Source organism: Zootoca vivipara, chromosome 14, assembly GCF_963506605.1.
Source record: "Zootoca vivipara chromosome 14, rZooViv1.1, whole genome shotgun sequence".
In the NCBI taxonomy this organism is placed as follows: Eukaryota; Metazoa; Chordata; class Lepidosauria; order Squamata; family Lacertidae; genus Zootoca; species Zootoca vivipara.
Window position 1 is genome coordinate 51,521,459 of NC_083289.1, and position 21,757 is coordinate 51,543,215.

Consider the following 21,757-nt stretch of genomic DNA (forward strand, 5'->3'; position numbering starts at 1 on the left):
ATTATCAATATCATGGCATCCATGCTTCCCTACCCTCAAGATGATTCTCTGCAGAACATGCCCCAGTATTGCCTTCCCCAAGCTGGTGCCCTTCAGATGTTTTGGACTACTACCACCAGTTTCAACCAGCCAGCTGGGGCTGTTGGGAATTGTTGTCTGAAACCTTTGCAGAGTACTACCGGTAAGTTGACCAAGGGCATCTTACATACCTGCCAAGTTGCTGTCAGAGAAATAAGGGACCGGGCCGGAAATAGCAGACCGGAAGTAGCGCTGCCGCCATTTTGGAACTGGGCGGAGCATACTCAGAAATGACTTTTGATGCTGCTTTGCCCAGTTCCAAGATGGCCGCCGTGCCAGAAGTCGCACTGCAGCCATTTTGGAACTGGGCAGAGCAGCATCAAAAGTCGCTTCTGAGCATGCTCCGCCCAGTTCCAAAATGGACGCTGCGCCAGAATAAACCGGGGGGGGGGGAAACAAAAAAATCTGTTTTTTCAGCTAGGAACAGCTGGGAAAACGCGGATTTCCCGGGGAAAACGGGAGACTTGGCAGCTATGATCTTAAAGGTCTTAAATCATGACCTTCGGCCTCTGAGAATTTTGCCTTGTGTTGGAACATACTTGTATTCCCTTCAAGTTCATCCTTCGGATTCGAGGCTGATTGGGCAGGAAGAACTTGCTGTCGTCTGGCGACTCCTCAGAGGTCGAGGAATCGTCTGCCTCCTGGCCGTTGATCCTGGGGCTGGGAGCTCGAGAAATCACAGTGAGGGGCAGATTCCTTGGTAAGCTCTGGAAGCAAACAAAAGGAAGTGACCGGCGAGCTCAATGTGGCTCCCTAATTAGAGTTGCAGTCCTAACCTCACATACCTGGGAGGAAGCCTCTTTGAATTCGATAGGACTCAATTCTGTGTAGACACGGTTAAAGTTGCCAGTAGGAGACCATTAGGAGAAACTTCCCAATGGTAACAGCTGTGGAAGTGGTTGTCCCAGGAGCCAATGGGATTTAGGCAGAGGCTAGCCACCATCTGGGATGTGGTGGTTGCATCCTGCATCTGCAGTATCTTGTACTGAGCAGGGAGGTGGAATAATCGACCTCCAAGGTCCCTTTGGGCTCTAGGATTCTAGCATTCTAATACTGCACTTCAAAATAATTCCTCCAGTGCAGGGGTGAGGAGCCTGTGGCCCTCCAGATGTTATTCCACTCCAGCTCCCACCAGCCCCAGAGAGTAGAGTCAAATGTCATGGATAATAGCATCATAGAATTGTAGAGTCAAAAGGGACCCTGAGAGTCCCTACGGAGGCTGGTGAAGACAGCACAGGATATCGTGGGCTGTCCCCTGAGTCCACTAGAAGAGCGAGGAACATTCTCAGGGATGACTCACACCTTGGCCAGCACCTTTTAATCTCCTGCCCTCAGACAGGAGATATAGAAGCATGATAAGCCACACCAACAGTTTCTACTCACGGGCCGTGAGGCTGCTGAATGGAAGACAGCAACATTGCAGCTGACGTTCGGGGTTGGTGGTCGTACGACAGCACACAGAGTGTAACAAGGACTGAGAGATTGTGGGGTGGGGGGCTCATTTGATCTCACTGTAAACAAGTGGTACAGTGACAATAAAGTATTTCTATTTCTATATTTCTATCTAGTCCAACCCCCCTGCAATGCAGGAATCTCAACTAAATCATCCCTAGCAGATGGCCATCCAACCGCTGCCATTCAAAACCTCCAAGGAAGGAGAGTTCCAAATATGTGGATCATGAAGTCCTAGGTTCGATTCAAGATGTTCCCAGAGCCCTCTCCTAGTCCTGCCCATTTTTGGTCAGTGCCATCCTGCTTGGAGGATATTCTGGACCTAGGACCCCGGGAAGGATTCCTGATGGTTGCAGGTGCATGGATGCTGCATTTGCACGTTAGGATTCTCACTGCGTACTTAAACAAATATTGGCTGTAAACACCCCCCTCCCCCCCAAAAAAATATCAATGTGTGATGTGACCCAGAGCAAGGAAACAGAGGAAGAACCTCCACTGGCTCTACCTGATCAAAGAAGTTGTCCTTAGAGAGACGCCTAAGTTTGCATTCCAGGTTAAAGATGCAGGCTTCCTTCCGGACCACCTCGATTCGGAGTTCATCATTCTTTTCCTCAAGCTCCCGGATCTGCTTCCGGTACTTATCCTTCTCAATCAAACACTGGGAATACTGGGCTTGTGCCTCATCCCGCGTATGGAACGCCTTTGAAAGCAAAGAAAGTCAGGTGACCCCTTTGTGCAAGAATGCCAACTTCTAGCCACACAAAGGCCCGAGATTTCTACTTGCCTGTGTCTCTCCAACAGGTTAAGTGAGAAGCGTTGTCACAGTTTAAAGGCACATCCCAGCCAGGAAAAACCACTCCAGGGCCAATGAGAGGGGGCATGGCTTGGGGGGAGAGGGTGTGGCCTAGGGAGAGTCCCAAGGGCCAGATAGATTAGCTGCTTTTGGCCCCCAGGCCTGAGATTTCCCACCCATGGTACACAGGATATTTATTTTTTATTTTAATGTATTCCTATCCTGCCTTTCTCCCAAACTGGGATTCAAGGCAGCTTACAAGATTCCGAGACATCATTACCGGTATAAAAGGCAAAGCAGTAGTTTGTATTAAATTAAAAACCAAAGTTAAAATGCATCAAAACACATTTAAAACCAGTATTAACATCCAGTTTGCCCTGACAGCAGCCCAGTCGGTTGGAATCACCCACACCTTAAGTTTCCAAAGGCCTGAGCGGGAAGGTCTTAGCTTGCCAGCAGAAGGATGACAGAGAAGGAGCCAGGCTGGCCTCTCTTGGGAGGGAATTCCACAAGCTGGGAGCAGCCAGAGAAAAGGCTCCCTCTTGGGACTTGCGCCTTGGATGTTGATGGGACTGAGAGAAGGTGCTTGCCGGAGCATGTTAGCACCCAGGAAGGTTCGTATAAAGAGATACAATCTTTCAGGTGGCCTGGGCTCAAGAGACAGGGCTTTATAGACCAGAACAAGCACTTTGAATTGAGCCCAGAAGCAGAAGAGGAGCTGTTGAAGTTGCTTTAACAGGTGAATAACATGCTCCCTGTGACCAGCCTCAGTCAGCAGTCTGGCTGCAACACTTTGGACCAGCTGAAACTTCTAAACACTTTTCAAAGGCAGTCCCACGTAGAGCACATTACAATAGTCCAACCAGGATGTAACTAAGACACACGTCACAGTGGATATATGGGATGCGGCACAGAGCAGCAGTGGTGAGAACTGACGGTGCCAACAAGGAAAGATAAAGAAGGGGGATGTCAGGGACTGGACTGAACAAGAGGAATGGGAAATGAGCCCTCGGTCTGATCGGCTCCTCTCAGAAGAGGAGGAGTGGGAAGTTTTGCCCTCCCTGTCTCCAGCAGTTTCAGGAGGAGAGGGAGACAGGGATGATGTACAGCTGAAGGAGGAAATGCCTAGTTACGGGATAGTGGAGGAGGAGGAGGGGGAAGTTAGAGAGCAGACCGCAGAGACCTCCCTGGAGAGTGTGGGAGACCCTCCTAGTCCAAAGGGTCACAGGTCCCTCCGCATTCAAGAACAGAGAATGCGGAGGGATGTGAATTTTTCAGAATGTTGTGGGAGATGGAAGAGGAGGGACTCAGAGTAGCCAACGTCTCCTATGCATGGAGACATGAATCTTTTGGCATGCAACCTGATGACTGAATAAAAAGCCATAAAATATGAACTGTTTGTTCTTCTTGACCCTGAGGCTACCCGGGGGAGGAGAGGATACTCCACGCCTGACAGGGAGGCATCATTCCACAAAATGTTTCGCCTCCCTCTTCCCCACAACCAACGGGAGCTGCAAAAGTTCCTGTAAACCGCTTGATTGGCGGTTAGGCTTTTGGTTGTTGAATCAGTTGGAAGAGGGGTGTGGCATCCAGATGCCTACCCCCCACCTTTGTTGCTCCACATAGAAGTAATCCGTTAAAGGAATCCCGGGGCTTACGCTCTTGTCCTTACAACCCCGCCATAGGCGGGGATGGAGGGGCCAATTATAAGAGTACGAGCCTTGGGGTACATTCTTGGAAACAGAGAGGAGTGAATGCCTGGCCTCAGCTATCTCCTCTCCCAGGGGTGTTCACTTGACTTCCCTTTAGGAAGTCGGAGCTGGTACTGTCCAAGCAGACAGTGGTGAGTCCTGTCCCAAGAGGGCAGATGATGTGAGTCCTGTCCTAAGTGGACAGATGATTGAGTCCTGTCCCAAGTGGACAGATGAAGTGAGTCCTGCCCCAAGAGGGCAGATGATGTGAGTCCTGTCCTAAGTGGACAGATGATTGAGTCCTGTCCCAAGTGGACAGATGAGTTGAGTCCTGTCCACAGTGGACAGATGGAGATAGTCCTTCTTAGGGAAGAAGGAATGGTTAACCAAAAGCCTAAGCCAACACTCAGATTAAAATTTGTATTTAAATAAAGTTGTGGCCTAAATTAATGCCAAAAACCAAACCTAAATTTTCGTGTTTTGTTGTGAGTTATTTTAAGGGAATTTCTGGTAAGCCTCGACACACAAGAACTCTCTGCTCGACTCTCACACCGATTCCTTCCCTGACTTCTCTCTCACCCTCCTTCCCTCCCTCCCCAGCTCTTGTGGTTCCAAGTACCTGGTCTCTCTCCTTCTCCACTTCTTCCAGCTGAATCATCACCGTGTTCATCCGATGCTTGTACATTTCGCAGTCCTTCCCCAGAGTGGAGCACTTCAACTCCAGTTCTTGTTTCTCCTCGAGGTACTACAAAGGAATCAATCAATAAACAAACACAAGGCACCAAGGCGATCGATGAAGGTCTAGCCTTCTCCAAAGCGGGGAACCCCTGCTGATCTCCGCATGTCAGGGCGCCAGCTGGCAGCAAGGCATGAGGGTTTGAGGGTGCAGTGGTACCTTGGTTCTCAGACGCCTTGATACTCCATCAACTTTGAACCCAAACATTGCAAACCCAGAAGTAACTGTTCTGGTTTGCGAACTTTGTTCGGAAGCTGAACATGCTCTGTTTTGCGTGTTACGCTTCCATTTTGAGCTGACAATTTGAGTGTTACGCTGAGGTCTGTCTGTTTTTGCTATTTATTTTGTGTTTTTGTGGCTTTTTTCTTTTGTTTGTGTGACTGTGTAGAACCCAGTTCAGTTCAGTTACTTATTGATTGATTGTGTGACTGCAGTACATTGTTGATTGCTTTCATTTTATGGATCAATGGTCTCGTTAGATAGTAAAATCCATGTTAAATTGCTGTTTTATGGATTGTTTTTAAAAGTCTGAAATGGGTTAATCCATTTTGCATTGCTTTCTATGGGAAAGCGTGCCTTGGTTTTGGAACGCTTTGGTTTTGGAACAGACTTCCGGAATGGATTAAGTTTGAGAACCAAGGGACCCCTGTACTGAGTCCCATGGCCATGGTATTTCTCTGAAATCTGTTCACAAGGCCTCGTTGCAGACCGTCCCTCCATTAGAAGAGGTGGTCAATGTTGTTGTTGTTGTTGTTGTTGTTGTTGTTGTTGTCTGCATAACTGGGGCATCCTCTGCACAGTGTGTAAAATGAGTACCACATTGCTGGATAACCAACAAGATAAAATGTTATATGTTGCTTGTGGAATAATTAAGCATCTTTTCAAGATGAAAGGCAAATAGCCTGATGGTCTTATGCTCAGGGGCTTAGTGAGGACAGAAAGCCAGGCTGGCGATCCTTTGCCTGCAGCCTAACACAGTAAAACATGGTGCTGGAGGAGACTCTTGAGAGTCCTGGAGGAGACTCTTGAGAGTCCCATAGACTGCAAGAAGATCAAACCTATCCATTCTGAAGGAAATCAGCCCTGAGTGCTCACTGGAAGGACAGATCGTGAAGCTGAGGCTCCAATACTTTGGCCACCTCATGAGAAGAGAAGACTCCCTGGAAAAGACCCTGATGTTGGGAAAGATTGAGGGCACTAGGAGAAGGGGACGACAGAGGACAAGATGGTTGGACAGTGTTCTCGAAGCTACGAACATGAGTTTGTCCAAACCCTGGGAGGCAGTGGAAGACAGGAGTGCCTGGCGTGCTATGGTCCATGGGGTCACGAAGAGTCGGACACAACTAAACGACTAAACAACAACAACAACAACAGCTAGTGAGGGGGAAGAGGGAACCGCGTGTGACAGCACACAGCAGCTGGCTTTGTGCAAAAGAGTTGCCAAGTGAGGGCAATGATAATTCTTTTCAGCTCACCCACAGTTCTGGTTTTGATGTGAAGAGGGTGCACAGGAATGGAAATCTTGCCCTGGCCTTAAAAATGCCATTGGGCACTTTGCTGAATGCGCAACACCTCCTACCCCGAACCGGTAGATCTAGATTAAGCTTCCTGCTTCCGTTCTGAGCGCCTCTTGCTTCCCACCTCACCTTATCTCGGAGGTCCTCCGCATGGCGGATCTCTTCCTGAAGATTAAAGATTTTGTTGACCAACTCCTGTCGATCCTCCAGGGCCTCTTTGCGGTCGTGTTCTAGAATATCCAAAATGGCTTTGTCTGAATCCGGCAAGCTGGGCTTCCCAGCCTGAAAGACATTTGTGCAAAAGGCGTAAATAGAGGCCAATGGTGGGTGGAGGGATCAGGGGAAGGGAAAGAAGAGAAACAGATCACAGGGAGAAAAAGAAAGGCAGGTCTTTCTTTAGATATGAGGCACCTTCAGGAAAAACAAACAAAGAAACACCGTGCCAATCTCACAGGGCAAAGGCTTCTTTTAAGGGGGGTAAATATTGCTTTTCCATGCTAGATTTTATAACATAGCATTTGATATATTTTAGCCTGCATCCTATCTGGAGGGCATCTAGAAATGCGCACTGTCCGGTGGACTCTGCCTAAGCTCTCCCAGCCCCCTTTCATGGATGCGCATGACACGAGTGACGCAAAATGCACCATCCTAAGGATTCCTGCGTTCTCCAACCCTCCACCCCTTTCCCCAGGGGGTCTCTGTGCACATGCAATCCCAGCGAGAGATACACATCATGCTCTATGTTCAGAAAGCATAAGCTCCACTCAGCCCAGGCACTTGTCCCTGCCAGCTAAAGCCACTGTCACATCTTTGCCTTTGGGAGGAATGGGTTTTTTAAAAAGCTTGCTGGGAGCCTGCACCCATGCGCTCCTTTTCTTCAGATTTCAACACGCTCTTCAGGCTAGAAGTAAAATCTCAGCGTGGCAGGAAGAGGAGCAGCACCAGCAGCTGCTGCGAGATTAAACCTGCTATTAAGCATTATGAGATTTTCTGTTTTTTAAGGAGAAAATTTTACAGGCCGTTTACCAACACATCCGTCTTCAGATGCCAGGACAGGTGATTGCAGGGTACATATAATCACAGAGGTGGTGGAGATGTAGCAGCCCAGAATGCATTAGAGAAAAGCCTGCAGGAGTCTATAATTGAAGAGACACCGGCAGGTGCATTCTACTGAGTTCAGACCCTTCCTGCATCTAGCTCAGTATGGTTTGCACGGATTGGCAGAAACTCTCCAGGGTTTCAGGCAGCCGGTATCTCCCAGCCCTACCCTGGGGGGTTGCAGATGGGACCATTTGGGGTCACAGCAGATGCTCTTCCACTGGACTATGGCCCTAAAGCGTTGGGGTACATCCGTGTGATAAACAGAGATGGGCAGAAAGCTCCAACTTTTCAAACTTTCTGCCAAACAGGGTTTGGGGAGGGGCAAAAGATGGGTTCAGTTACTCACTGCTTCACCTTTCTGGGCTGCCCCCACCAATGTTTTGCAGTGTGGCCTTTCCCAAAGTAGGCTAGCATCACCCATAAGGGGCTTCTGGAGGACAAACTGTGTCCACCCCATGGAAGGACATGTGCCATTCCCCCCCCCCCAAGAATGCTCCTTGGAACAATGATACGTGACGACGATGCGCCATTGCTCACACGGTCAAATTTGGTTAGCTACTCTAAAGGTAGGGACCCAGGTGGTGCTGTGGTTAAACCGCTGAGCCTAGGGCTTGCTGATCAGAAGGTCGGCGGTTCGAATCCCTGTGACGGGGTGAACTCCCGTCGCTTGGTCCCAGCTCCTGCCAACCTAGCAGTTCGAAAGCACGTCAAAATGCAAGTAGATAAATAGGAACCACTACAGCGGGAAGGTAAACAGTGTTTCCATGTGCTGCTCTGGTTCGCCAGAAGCGGCTTTGTCCTGCTGGCCACATGACCCGGAAGCTATACGCCGGCTCCCTCGGCCAATAATGCGAGATGAGCGCGCAACCCCAGAGTCGGTCACGACTGGACCTAATGGCCAGGGGTCCCTTTACCTTTGCTCTAAAGGTATTTATGCAGAAGGTTGTGGGGTGTGCATTTATTTATTAGATTGATTTAAAATGGCCACACCGGGTATGAGGGCTGCATTATTTCTATCCTGGAGGCAACATGCGGATAAGCCCTCAAATGTGTCCTTTGTCCCTTAGGTTTTAAAATTGGATTGTTAAAAATATAAGGTTTTATGGACGTGCATGAATAAGTTCAATATAATGGAACCAAGAGGAGGGGGGAGGGAAGTCGATCAAAAAGAATATGGTTTTTGATTTTGTGTTGTTCTTGCTTTTATTTTTGTTATTTTTTGGAAAATTAATAAAATGTCAACAACAAAAAAGTGTCCTTTGTCCCACAGGGCAGGGCTTGAAAGCACAAGCAGAGAGGTTTTCATGCAGAGCCATTTGAGGAGAGGCGGCTGAATCAGGCCAGTGGCCCATCTAGTCCAGCATCCTGTTCTCACCGTGGCCCAAACAGATGCCCAATATGGGAAATCTGCAAGCAGGATATGAGGACGAGAGCAACTCTCCACCCCTTCAGTTTCCAGCAACTGGGATTCAGAAGCATCGCTGCCTCTGACTGGAGGCAGAGCATAAAAATCACGGCTAGTAGCCACCCACAGCCCTCTCCTCCACGTTTCTGGAAAATTACGCTGCGAACAGTCCCCCAAAATCCATGCCTGAAGTCACCATCCCTGCTGCCGACTTCGCAACTCTTTCCCTCTCTCTCATCAGGTGTCCAAAAATAATCTCATAAACTGGGAGTTGAAAGGTCCAGATACGTGACAAGCAAAGAATAAAAAGTATTCACTTTTTAAAAGTCCCTGACACAGCCATACACTGCTCTGCTATGAGATCTCAGATCCAAACCCCACAGAACTCTTCATCCTACGCACTTCTTCCCCCCCCAAAAAAAATTAAGTCCCGCCGAGTTCAAGGGGGACGTGAATATCTCTGTGTAGTTGTTTTTCTACTGCACTCCTGCGTGAGCCAATCTGTCTGGCTCCAATTAATTACAACTTTATTTCTCCACTGCTTTGTTTCCAGCTTGTGATTAAGCTCAAGTTAGTCATGCTGATTAACTGATTAACGCTCTCACTCTTCCAAATTATTAGTTGCAATGCATCTCCCGGGAAGATGGCAGAAGGGAATACAGGGAGGGTCGTTTGAGATGGAAGGTGGAATGTGCTGAAAATGAATGAGCCAAAGGGTTGCTGGGTTACCCGAGAGGCAGGCTAAGCACATGCCTAGGGCACGAGCAAAGCAGCTACACTGAAGAAGAACATTTAGAAAGAAAAAAAAGAATTTGACATTTGATATTAAAAACAACAACAGAGCATTGATGTCATCACGGGAAAAATCAGAACTTTGTTAAGAGTTTCTTGCACTCCAATGAAAATTCTTTCCCCATTTTGCTCTTCTCTCCTTATTACTTGCTTATCCCCACCCAAAACCAGGGGAATCATACTAATGCAGATTGAAATGCAGTGGTACCTCGCTAGGCGAACGCCTCGCGCAACGAAAAAATTGCAAGACAAAAACGTTTTGCGATTTTTTGGCAGACTCGCTAGACGAAGTTTTCTATGGACGCGCCATAGAAAATTTCGCAAGACGAAGCAGGGCAGGGGCACCGCGAGGAGGAGAAAGTCAGACCAAGCCTCCTCCGGGGAGCCTGCCCACCTCGCGCTTCCACTGCCGCCATCGCCCGGCTTCCACAGGGACATGGCGATTGGTGATTGCCGGCGCCGCACCGAAACGGCTGCCGACAGCCGAGCAGCAGCCGGATCCCCCTTCACTCTCACCTTAAGCCGCCGTGCACAGGAGAGCTGTGCGCGAATGGGAGAGCGCGAACAGGAGAGGCCAACCAGACAGCCTGCCTGCCTGCCTGCGTGAGAACGGGCTGTCTGTCTGGTTGGGCGCGAGGGTCCGGCTGATGGGGAAGGAGGGAGCCTCTCCCTGGCCCTCCTCCTGCTTCCCCCTCCCCAGAGCCTTTAAACCTTCCGGCGTGGCAGGTGAGTTGGCGCCTTTTGTGCGCCTTTTTTTTTTGCCCATAGGAACGCATTAATTAAATTTAAATGCATTCCTATGGGAAACCGTGCTTCGCAAGATGAAATTTTCGCGATAAGAAATGACTCGTGGAACGAATTAATTTCGTCTTGCAAGGTACCACTGTAATGCGAACAAATTGAATCCTGCAATGTGCTGCAGTAAATCTACGTTTTGCTTAATTTTTTATTTTTAAATTTTATTTTACTGTTTAATAAATAATAATGATAACAACTTTATTATCTGTACCCCTCCCATCTGGCTGGGTGGCTTTCAACACCTATAAAAACACAATAAAAGGTCAAACATAAAAAAACTTCCCAGTACAGGGCTGCCTTCAGGTGTCTTCTAAAATTTGTGTAGTTCTTTATCTCCTTGGCATCTGGTGGGGGGGGGGTGGAGGGGTTTTCCACAGGATGGGTGCCACTGCCAAGAAGGCCCTCTCTCTAGTTCCCTGTGGCTTCACTTTTCACAGTGAGGGAACCACCAGGATCTCAGTGTCTGGGCTGAACCTTGACTTGGGCTGGTTAAACAATCTATTAAAACAACTCCTTCAGTAGCACCTTAAAGACCAACTAAGTTTTTATTTTGGTATGAGCTTTCGTGTGCATGCACACTTCTTCAGATACAGTGAAATGGAAGTTTCCAGGCACTTATGTAGAGAAGGGGTAGATGAAGAGAAGTGCCTGGAAACTTCCATTTCACTGTATCTGAAGAAGTGTGCATGCACACGAAAGCTCATACCAAAATAAAAACTTAGTTGGTCTTTAAGGTGCTACTGAAGGAATTTTTTTATTTTACTTCGATCCAGACCAACACGGCTACCTACCTGTAACCAGAACTATTAAAACAACCTTTTAAATGTGTTTGTGGGAGGGGACTGTTGGTTGTTGCTGTTGTTATGATAGGTCTTTTGTGTTTTCAATATGTATTTTTACGATGTAAACCACCCTGTGATCTTTAGATGAAGGGCGGTATATAAATTTAATAAAAATAACCAGCCATGAGCCAGAAATTAATCCTTGCTCACCTGAATTATGGACTGTAACTCCTGGATCTTGGTCTTCAACATCTCATTTTCTCGCTCCAGTTCAAAGATTTGTTCCCTCTTTGGTCGGTTTTCAATGTCGTTCTTGAGCTTCAGGGACTGATTTCTCTCGAGCTTACACTCCTCTTCCACTTTGTTCAACCAGTGCTTCAGCTGGTCAATCTACCAGTTTGTGTATGAGAGAGGGAAATAAGCAAAGAAACATCAAATAAAGGCTCCTCCCCTAAAACAAGACTCCACCCTGGTGAATGGTGTGCACAGCCAATGACAAGCCCTGCCTTTAGACATCAGATTCATTTAGCTTTTGGACTTAGGGTTTATTAATACCCGGAATGTGTTTCTGTTTTATACCATTTTAACTGCTGTTATTTCCCCCCAAAAGAATCCTGGGAACTGTAGTTTTGTGAGAGTGCTGGTACTTCTCAGTTGGAGATCACTAGATTTCCTAACAAAACATGGGTCAGGGCCGTCTTAAGCGCCCCTGGCGCCGTGGAGCGACAGATCCCTCCGGCGCCCCCCACCCCATTTCCCCTCCAGCACCCCCCCGCCCCGTTTCCCAGTGCAGTGGGTGGGCGGGCGGGGCGTGCAGCACGGCTACCACAGGCGCTGCTGCGCGGTGGGTGGGCAGGCACAGTGCGGTTGCCGTGGGCGCAGCTGCACGGCGGACCGGCGGACTGGGCCGCCAGCGGGCGCAGCTCACGGCGCCCTCCTGGTGGGCCGGCGCCGTGGTGCCCTGCGCCACCCAGCCTGACCGTAGGGCTGGCCCTGACATGGGACCTTTGAGAGAGAATGATTCATAAACCAGTGTAAGGGCACACCCACAAGGTTTTAGCTAGGGTACATTGGGAATGGTGGGTAGGAGCTTCCTAACAATTCCCAGCACCTTTAACAAGCTACAGCTCTCATGGTTCTGCTGTTCAGCAGTGGAATTTGCTACCAAGGAGTCAGGGTTCAGGGAATCCTATCCCTCCCATTGTAGGATGCCAAGAAGCAGATAACCAAGAAGAGTTCTTACCAAGTAGTTTATTCAATATTCACAGAGAGACACGAAAGAATGCGGTCTCTCTGATTCTACGTCACCCCTGCACCGGCTGATCTGCGCTTTCTGCCTCTGAGCTTTCTATTCCCCTACTTTCAAGGCCTGCCAAGTTCTGGGAGGGGGGGGGGTCAGGAATGCTTTCCAAGGACACCGAATCTGTCAGCTGTCTCTCCCCTGGTGCTTCTTCTTCCTGCTGCTCTCCCAATATTTCACAGCTTCTCCCCTCTGCAGCCTCTGAACTATGACCCTCTGCAAACCACTGTTCTAAATCCGTACTGTCCTCCTCTTCTCGGGAAGGTGCAGGAGGAGTGGTGGGGGTGGTCCCCACCATTCCTCCTCAGTCCAGTCCCTGACATAGATCAGCATAGATCAGAGGTAGCTAATGCAGTGCCCTCCAGGTTGGACTTCATTTCCCATCATCTCTGACTTTTTGGCTATGACTGATGGGGCTGACGGGTGTTGGAGTCCAACAACATCTGGAGGGCCACAGGGTCTCCATTTCTCAAATAGGCAAAGCAGGTATTTGCAGCCAGATATGGAGTCAAAACAGCCCCGCTTCTCTTCCCGAAATGCCTGAGCGCCTCTCTCACCTCAAGCTGGAGGTCCCGGCTTCTCATCACCGCCATGTTTTTCTCTTCGCTCAGCTGGGCATACCTCATCGCCAGGTTGTAGTTTTCATCCTTCACCTTGACGAGCTCATCGTTGTAGTTGCTCCTTTCCTCTTTCATCTTGTTGTACCTCTCCTGGAAGGTCAGCAGCTCCTTCAGGTTGAGCTTGAGCTGCTTCCGCTCATCTTCCAGCTGGCGGGATTTGGCCAGGAGCTCGCAGCGCTGGGCATCCTTGGTCTTGACCTGCTGCTGCAGCTTAATGATCTCATTCATCAGGAAATGGGTGAGGCCTTCATGACCCTCTTCTACTGAAATGGAAAGGAGAAGGAAACAGGGTACCAGGGCTACGTGGCTCGACAGGGTTACATTGCCGCAAGTGAGTAGCAGAGCATGGGTCGAGGTGGTGAAGAGAGAACCAGGGTCCCCTGGTCCAAACAAAACAGAAGAATCTAAGAGGAGCCTGCTGGATCAGGCCAGTGGCTCATCTAGTCTGGCATCCTCTACTCACAGTGGCCATCCAGATGCCTGTGGGAAACCCATAAGCAGGATCCCAGCCCAAGAGGTTTCCAGCAACTGGTATTCAGAAGCATTACTGCCTGCGACCATGGAGGCAGAACATTGCCACCATGGTTAGTAGCCATGGGTAGCCCTCTCCTGCATGAATTTGTCTAGTCCTCTTCTAAAGCCATCCAAGTTGGTGGCCATCACTGTCTCCTGTGGGAGGGAGTTCCAAAGTTTAACTGGGTTTATTTGGAGAATCAAAGCCCAATGACCCCAGGCTGGGGGGTGCAGGATGCTTGGTGAGAGAAGGACCCTTGGATTGATTCAGCAGGGCAGGGCTTTGGATACCTAGATGTCACTGGACTCCAACACCCATCAGCCCCAGCCAGCCTGGCCAATGGTCAAGGATGATGGGAATTGTAGTTGAGAAACATCTGGAGGGACCACCGACCACACAACTTCCCCACCTGATTGTCCTGCTCCTCTGATCCTCATCCCCACTTTGCCAGCCTTGGCCCCATCGGTGCTCTGCGTAAGAACCGGGAAAGCTCGTGCAGACCTTTTTATTCACGATTTCCCTTGCAATGATTCTGCTTCCCCCACTGAGCCCTGGTAAGGCTGAATCTAACTTACCAACAATGGTGGAAAATCGGCGTGTCGGCTCCTTCCCTGTCACCAGTTTGTACAGTTCTGGGTAGTAAAATTCTAGACTTTCTAGGAAAACCACATAGCCCCTCTCTCCTTTCGTGTGGAGGATGTCCAGCAGCCGACCTAGAGGGAGACCAAGACACAGGACATCTTGATGAGACGAGGGAGGAGAACTCTGGTTTCATTAACTTTCCAATATAATTTGAAGAGGGTGTACAAAAGTGGCCCAGAAAGTTTGAAATGGATATCCGTATCTCCTTCTATATCTAAAGCACCTTTCCTAGGGCTGCTATACGTCTGGATTTCAAAGACGAAATTGGTGTTCGAAAGGCAGTGTTTGTCCTGGATCTTAGGCAAGTCAATTAAAAAATTGTGGGTTTTTTGGTGTCTTTGTAAAAAATAGCTCAACAGCTCTGGGATTTGTCTAAAAAAAAGCTCAACAAGTTTCGGGGTGTCCTGTTTAGAAATAGAAACCTACCTTTCCCCAACATGCAATTTACAGTTCCCAAAACACTAAATATCTTTCCCAATGTACCCTGAATAAAGTCACTGCGTCTTCAACCACTTCCTATCCATTTAGAATTGCAGATAGTTTTGACAATGACTTTTTCTGGTTTTCAATGGTCAACACCCTATCCCAAGGAGAACCCTTGACGACAAAGAATCAAGTGGTCCTGTTCCAGAGACAGCTTTTCACTTGCTGTAACCCTACCAGGAACCCTGAATTTGGTACAAATGTTCTGACAGAAGACTGGTGCCATTGTAAACGTCTGAATCAGCGTAGCTGTGGGCACCTGGTTGTACCTGCTCGATTGATTTTGGAGAGCAGCATTGGCGAGTTGAGCACCTCGTCCTCATCTTGCTCATCGATGACTTTACACTGGCGCAAGTAAGGGGTCAGCTTGGCTGGATTGATGTAGCGGGTCAACATGTGGCGATTGCACTCGACGTTCTCCCAGAGGGCATCCACCTCATCCTTCAGGGTCTCCATACTGGGGTCTTCCATTTCTGATTCTATTCCCTAGAAAGCGACGGTGAGAGGAAGAGGATGGACAAGTTTACCCTGTTGGTAAAAATGCATCAACGGAAGGCGCGCATGAATTTTATCAGGAAAGGTTACTCTGCTTCCATGTGAACTACCGGTAGCAAAACAATGAAAAGGTAAACAACCGTGAAGTGCAAATATTTAAATGTATATGCACCAACAACTTTCCCATATACAAAGAGATTCAAAAATGTGTACAAAATCTCATGCTCGAAGTCTTAAAAGTCCAGTATAAAGTGCAATAATCAAGTCCGATAATCAAGTCCGATAATAAAGTGCTTTATAAAGTAAAGAGATTTTACTTTCTTGGGCTCCTTGATCACTGCAGATGGTGACAGCAGTCACGAAATTAAAAGACGCCTGCTTCTTTGGAGAAAAGCAATGACAAACCTAGACAGCATCTTAAAAAGCAGAGACATCACCTTGCCGACAAAGGTCCGTATAGTTAAAGCTATGGTTTTCCCAGTAGTGATGTATGGAAGTGAGAGCTGGACCATAAAGAAGGCTGATCGCCGAAGAATTGATGCTTTTGAATTATGGTGCTGGAGGAGACTCTTGAGAGTCCCATGGACTGCAAGAAGATCAAACCTATCCATTCTTAAGGAAATCAGCCCTGAGTGCTCCCTGGAAGTACAGATCGTGAAGCTGAGGCTCCAATACTTTGGCCACCTCATGAGAAGAGAAGAATCCTTGGAAAAGACCCTGATGTTGGGAAAGATTGAGGGCACTAGGAGAAGGGGACGACAGAGGACAAGATTGTTGGACAGTGTTCTCGAAGCTACGAACATGAGTTTGACCAAACTGCGGGAGGCAGTGCAAGACAGGAGTGCCTGGCGTGCTATGGTCCATGGGGTCACGAAGAGTCGGACACGACTAAACGACTAAACAACAACAACAATAAAGTGCTACGATGTATCACACGTTCATATCTCTTCCCATGCGTTCTTATCTCATCCGACGGGCGGCTAGCTTCTTCCCCGTTTCACAGGAATGGTTTCCTCAGGGGGCGGACTCTTTCTTAAGTAATAAATTTGTATAAATTCATATGATGCACCATAAATACTTATACATTTCTTTAAAACATTGTACAGAAATACCACTGTATTGTACAGAATACCACTGTATTCTGCTCTGGTCAGACCTCCCCTGGAGTACTGTGTCCAGTTCTGGGCACCACAGTTCAAGAAGGATACTGACAAGCTGGAACGTGTCCAGAAGAGGGCAACCAAAATGGTCAAAGGCCTGGAAACGATGCCTTATGAGGAATGGCTTAGGGAGCTGGGTATGTTTAGCCTGGAGAAGAGAAGGTTAAGGGGTGATATGATAGCCATGTTCAAATATATGAAAGGATGTCATATGGAGGAGGAAGAAAGATTGTTTTCTGTTGCTCCAGAGAAGCAGACACGGAGCAATGGATTCAAACTTCAAGAAAGAAGATTCCACCTAAACATTAGGAAGAACTTCCTGACAGTAAGAGCTGTTCGGCAGTGGAATTTGCTGCCAAGGAGTGTGGTGGAGTCTCCTTCTTTGGAGGTCTTTAAGCAGAGGCTTGACAGCCATATGTCAAGAATGCTTTGATGGTGTTTCCTGCTTGGCAGGGGGTTGGACTGGATGCCCCTTGTGGTCTCTTCCAACTCTATGATTCTATGAAATGTTTAAAATTACTCCCCTAAGGTTCATGTGTAAAAGGTTAACAAGACTACCGAAGCTCACAATTTTCAAAGATTGATGAAACGCAACAGTTACTTACTGCTGCTACTCCATGTGAACTAGGGCTGGAGATTTATCTCAGCCTCACCAGCAAGCACGAGGGTGCACCTCGGCTGCCACATTCTCACCCCAAAAGCCCTCCAAAAATATCCACCATTGCTAGGGTTGCCAAGTCACGAGCATCCCAAGACCTGAGATTTCAGGGACCGAACCTGACACCTAAGGGAAGCCCCTTGTGATTCCTCCTCTGCACTCCCTCCCATCACTTAGCCTTGGAGATGGAGGTTAATTGGGAGAGAGGAGGCTGGAGTATTATTTTAATACTGTTGATGACTCTAGTAAGTTTTTGACAACCCTAGAAATTTTGGTGGATTTTGATATTTTTAAATTGCTTTTCATATTTTTTTCTACTATACCAGGAGTAAGGGTCTATATTTCAGGGGGCAGGTGGGCTAGTTCCTTTTAGATAGATGTTCTGTCTGTCAGGTCTTTTGTATAAAAACACACTTGTCGTTTGTCAAACAGTAATGACCAATAACAAAAAAAAAAAACCTCAAAGGCATAGATAATGGATAGCCTTGCCTGAACGTCTTACACAACACAGACAAGTGGTGAGAGGTGAAGCGAAGAAAGATTGGTTTGAGGAAACATGTTTTTAATTTTAATTTTCCTTTATTGATAAGGATCCAGAATTGCTGGGCCCTCTGCTGCTTTAACATTTATGGTGTTACATTCATGTGACTAAACTGATTTTTGGTGCTATTATTTCCCTTGTATCCCTTGTATCCAGTTGGATCCCTTGTACTGCAAGTTTCCTTCCTTCCTTCCTTCCTTCCTTCCTTCCTTCCTTCCTTCCTTCCTTCCTTCCTTCCTTCCTTCCTTCCTTCCTTGGGTGAAAGGAAGCTGTCTTCACTTCAAGCAAGGCTGCAAGAAGATATTCAAAAAGCTCCTAACACATTTCAATTTCAGCACATTTGCTCTCCGGCAGTATTCTATATTCTATAGCCTCTGATTTGAGTGCCACTTAAGGTACAACGCGACACCTTGCGAAAACTACTCGAGTGTCATGGAAACGTCTCAGCGTCGGTTGCAAACCACAGGTGTGAAGTCATCGACGTGGCCTGACTCAAAAATTGGGGGGGGGAGGGGTATGTCATATGCATGTCTTAAAAGAAGATAACCAGAAAGGGTTTGCTTGCTTAATGACATTTCACACACACACACATACACACACACACACACACACGATGCTTAGCCCTTTTTTTGAGGATCAGCCTTGTCTAATTCAGCTATTGGGTGCCTATGATTTCAAAGTTCTCCACTGCAGGGATGAGACAGACCCTCCGTTTGTTTGCTCAGCGGAGCAATTTTGCCCCCACTGCATCTCTCATAGGGACTAACATCCTTGCAGATTACGCCAAATGCACATGTGCTTCTGCTTGAACAAACCGGCTTGCAGCTAGAACTCTAGTTTTTCTTTTTCAGGAGCAAAGGGCAACTGCATTCCATAGAATGTGTGCCTGTGTGTTGAAGCAGAGGGAGAGCACTCTACACTCCAGGCAGCCACATGGTCCAAGTCAGACCAAATACTTCACTTCGAGAAATGTGAAGAATCAGGGATACGCCCTCCCACCAGATGTCAAAGAAATAATCAACTATCTGACGTTTAGAAGACTTCTGAGGGCAGCCCTGTTTAGGGACGTTTTCAATGACTGATGTTTTCATGTACAGTATTTTTAATCTTTTGTTGGAAGCCGCCCAGAGTGGCTGGGGAAACCCAACCAGATGGGTGGGGTATTAACAACAACAACAATAACAACAAGAACAACAACAACAACAACATGCATCAAGAGACCCAAAGAATAGTTGTTGTTTTAAAACTCGAGGTCTCCCAGTTTAAAGACAGAGGAGAACCACAGCTTCTAAGGGCAGTCATTGTGAGTGACTGAATCTGTGGGAGGTTTCACTGCTTAAAAATGAAGGGTTCCTTGCTGGAGGTTGCACATAGTGGGGTGAGAGAGGTGAAAATCATGCCAATATGTTTCACCTCTGGCAACCAATGTGCCCCTTTGGATTTGTATAGCAGATGAGTCTGGAAAGCCAGGGACACAAATTTTCACGGCCCTCTCGCAGCTCTGGTGCCTCATTTACCAGAAGCGATGTTATTTTGCTTTAACTCAAAAAGGGTATACTTGATTCCGATCAAACGAAGCCTCCTAGAGCGCAATATACATCAATATACAATATACGTCAGGATGCCTCACCATACTAGGATGTGTAGAACAATAGGCCAAACAGGGCTGTGCATGAGAGAATCGTGTGTCTGAGTTTTGGGCAGCACAGGAAGATAGAGACACAGAGGTGTGCCTTGCTCTGTGCTGGACCCAAATCTGTGAGTTGGAGGCTTCCCTGGAAACCAAATGGAGAAGCAAGATCTCTCTTTGAAAAAAAGGTTTTTAAAGAATACTTTTCAGATATATACATTTCACTGATTTTACAGTCATTTTGACATTTTAAAACTTGACTTCCTTCCCCCTCTTTCTGTGGTTCCTTAAATTTATTTTTAATATCTTCTGCAAATCCAAATTAACTTAATTTGCTCATTTATTCATCTCCTTTAAATATATACTCTTATAAAACTGCAGGTCATTACAATAATCCTGCCAATGTTCTTACATGTTTACAGTTGGTTTGTAAATATTCCATAACCATTTCCATTCTTTAATAAAAAGTTTGTTATCTTGATTTCTTATTCGCAATTTATGCATATTCCACAGGTTTTTGTATCCATTCCTCCTTTGCTGGGACTTCTTCTTTCCATTTTCAGGCAAGTAACATTCTTGCCACTATAGTCGCATACATGAATAAATTTGTATACAATTTAGGTAGTTCTATCCCTATAATGACAAGATGGTTGGACAGTGTTCTCGAAGCTACGAACATGAGTTTGACCAAACTGCGGGAGGCAGTGCAAGACAGGAGTGCCTGGCGTGCTATGGTCCATGGGGTCACGAAGAGTCGGACACGACTAAACAACAACAATCTCTATAATTCCCAAGAGAAAGGTTTCTGGTTTTTATACAAATGTTATTTGTATAACATTTGAAGACAGGAGTGCCTGGCGTGCTATGGTCCATGGGGTCACGAAGAGTCGGATACGACTAAACAACAACAACAATTTTATTTTTCATTTCATTGTATATCGTTTCCCAGTATGCTTTAATCTTACTACAAGACCACCACATATGATAAAAAGAACCTTCTTTCTCTTGGGGTATTAATGCTTTGAGCACCTCCATCCTAAGCTGAGGTTGTACAGATGTGTAAATAAAACCATGTATCCTAATGAAACCATGTTCTCCATTGACCTTCATTCCAAGGAAGCCGAGCCCCAAGAAAGCAGAACAACCCCTGGAATATCTTGCTGTATCGTTGGGGTGTGGGCAACGATACAGTAGGTAAAGGACCCTGGATGGTGAAGTCCAATCTAGGCACCTATGTGGTTGCGGCACTCATCTTGCTTTCAGGAAGAGGGAGCCAGCATTTGTCCACAGACAGCTTTCCAGGTCATGTGGCCAGCAGGACTAAACTGCTTCTGGCGCAATGGGACGCCGTGACGGAAACCAGAGAGCACAGAAACACCGTTTCCTTTCCTGCCACAGCAGTACCTATTTATCTACTTGCATTGGTGTGCTTTCGAACTGCTAGGTTGGCAGGAGCAGGGACAGAGCAACGGGATTTGAACGGCTGACCTTCCGATCGGCAAGCTCAAGAGCTTCAGTGGTTTAGACCACATTTACTTATGCAAATGCAGCTTTTCCGTGGGTGGTGGGGAAATAAAGAAATGGAGAATTAGGGGTGGGGGATGACAGTTGGAAGGTGTCATCCAAGATCTCACGAGATCTCATGAAGGCCCCATGAGATCTCACACAACCTTTAAAAAGCCCAGTAGGCAAGACAGAGGGCTTAAAACTCTTTCTGTGGCAGCAAAACCTAGCAGGGTAAGAGTTTTTGAGGCCCCCCCACCTTGCTTCTTGTGGGAGAGACCTTACACGACCTCCCCAGAGTCCAGTAAGGCAGAGATGGTCAAACACACGTGAGCAGGGCAGTTGCAGAAGTCTTCCTGGCTTTGCACAAGTGCAGACCCAGTGCCAGATTTACGTATAAGCTAAACAAGCTATAGCTTAGGGCCCCACTTTCTTGGAAACCCCCAAAAAATTTAAAGGAAAAAACCCTGGATATACATTTCCAAAATATAAGATTAAAAAGAAACAAAGCGAAACCTACACACATCAACAGTGTTTTGTGTTGTGTAGGCTTCTATGATGTAAGTTACGAGCCCCACCCGCTAGCCTGCTCCCAAAAATATCACTGGTTTGCTCCTTTCTATATATAGGGTGCCTATATTCTGCATGGACTGCTTGCAGGGCAACATGTGCAAATGGTTTTAGATACCTATTAGGTCCATCAATGACCATATAGCATATATTCAACACAAAAAACAGCGACGATTTGCTGTCGACAAAGGACAGCTGGACATATAAAGGGCCCCATGACCTTCAGTAGCTTAGGGCCTCACCAAACCTAAATCCGGCCCTGTGCAGACCCTTGGAACGTAACCCCTGCGTCACTTTTGGGCCTGCTGTATTAAAAAAACAGAAAATGGGGTGGAAAAGCTCCAGTGCAATTTCACCATTGCCTCTCCCACAGGCAGCTCACAGGCCAGCAAAATTGAAAAGGAGAGGGCTGTAGGTCACAGCAAAAACTCTGCATAAAAGCGCTTATGTGGCCATAGAGAGGACTACATGGCGGGTTCACGGCCGTGATTTAACA

General features: G+C 47.2%; 1 protein-coding gene across 2 annotated transcripts in view; it reads right to left on the minus strand.

Annotated features, from left to right (window-relative positions):
• CARD11 (caspase recruitment domain family member 11) overlaps positions 1–21,757 on the minus strand; it is a 73,948-nt gene that overhangs the window by 40,997 nt on the left and 11,194 nt on the right. The window contains exons 2-9 of one of the 2 annotated variants that reach the window (XM_060282543.1): positions 14,974–15,190; positions 14,155–14,292; positions 13,003–13,328; positions 11,356–11,535; positions 6,397–6,549; positions 4,634–4,759; positions 2,036–2,230; positions 618–785 (exon numbers count right to left, since the gene is read on the minus strand). In XM_060282543.1, coding sequence (XP_060138526.1) covers positions 618–785; positions 2,036–2,230; positions 4,634–4,759; positions 6,397–6,549; positions 11,356–11,535; positions 13,003–13,328; positions 14,155–14,292; positions 14,974–15,175 — 1,488 coding nt within the window. In that variant the 5' untranslated portion in view covers positions 15,176–15,190. The remainder of the gene's footprint in view (positions 1–617; positions 786–2,035; positions 2,231–4,633; positions 4,760–6,396; positions 6,550–11,355; positions 11,536–13,002; positions 13,329–14,154; positions 14,293–14,973; positions 15,191–21,757) is intronic. The other variant, XM_060282544.1, reaches the window with a different exon arrangement.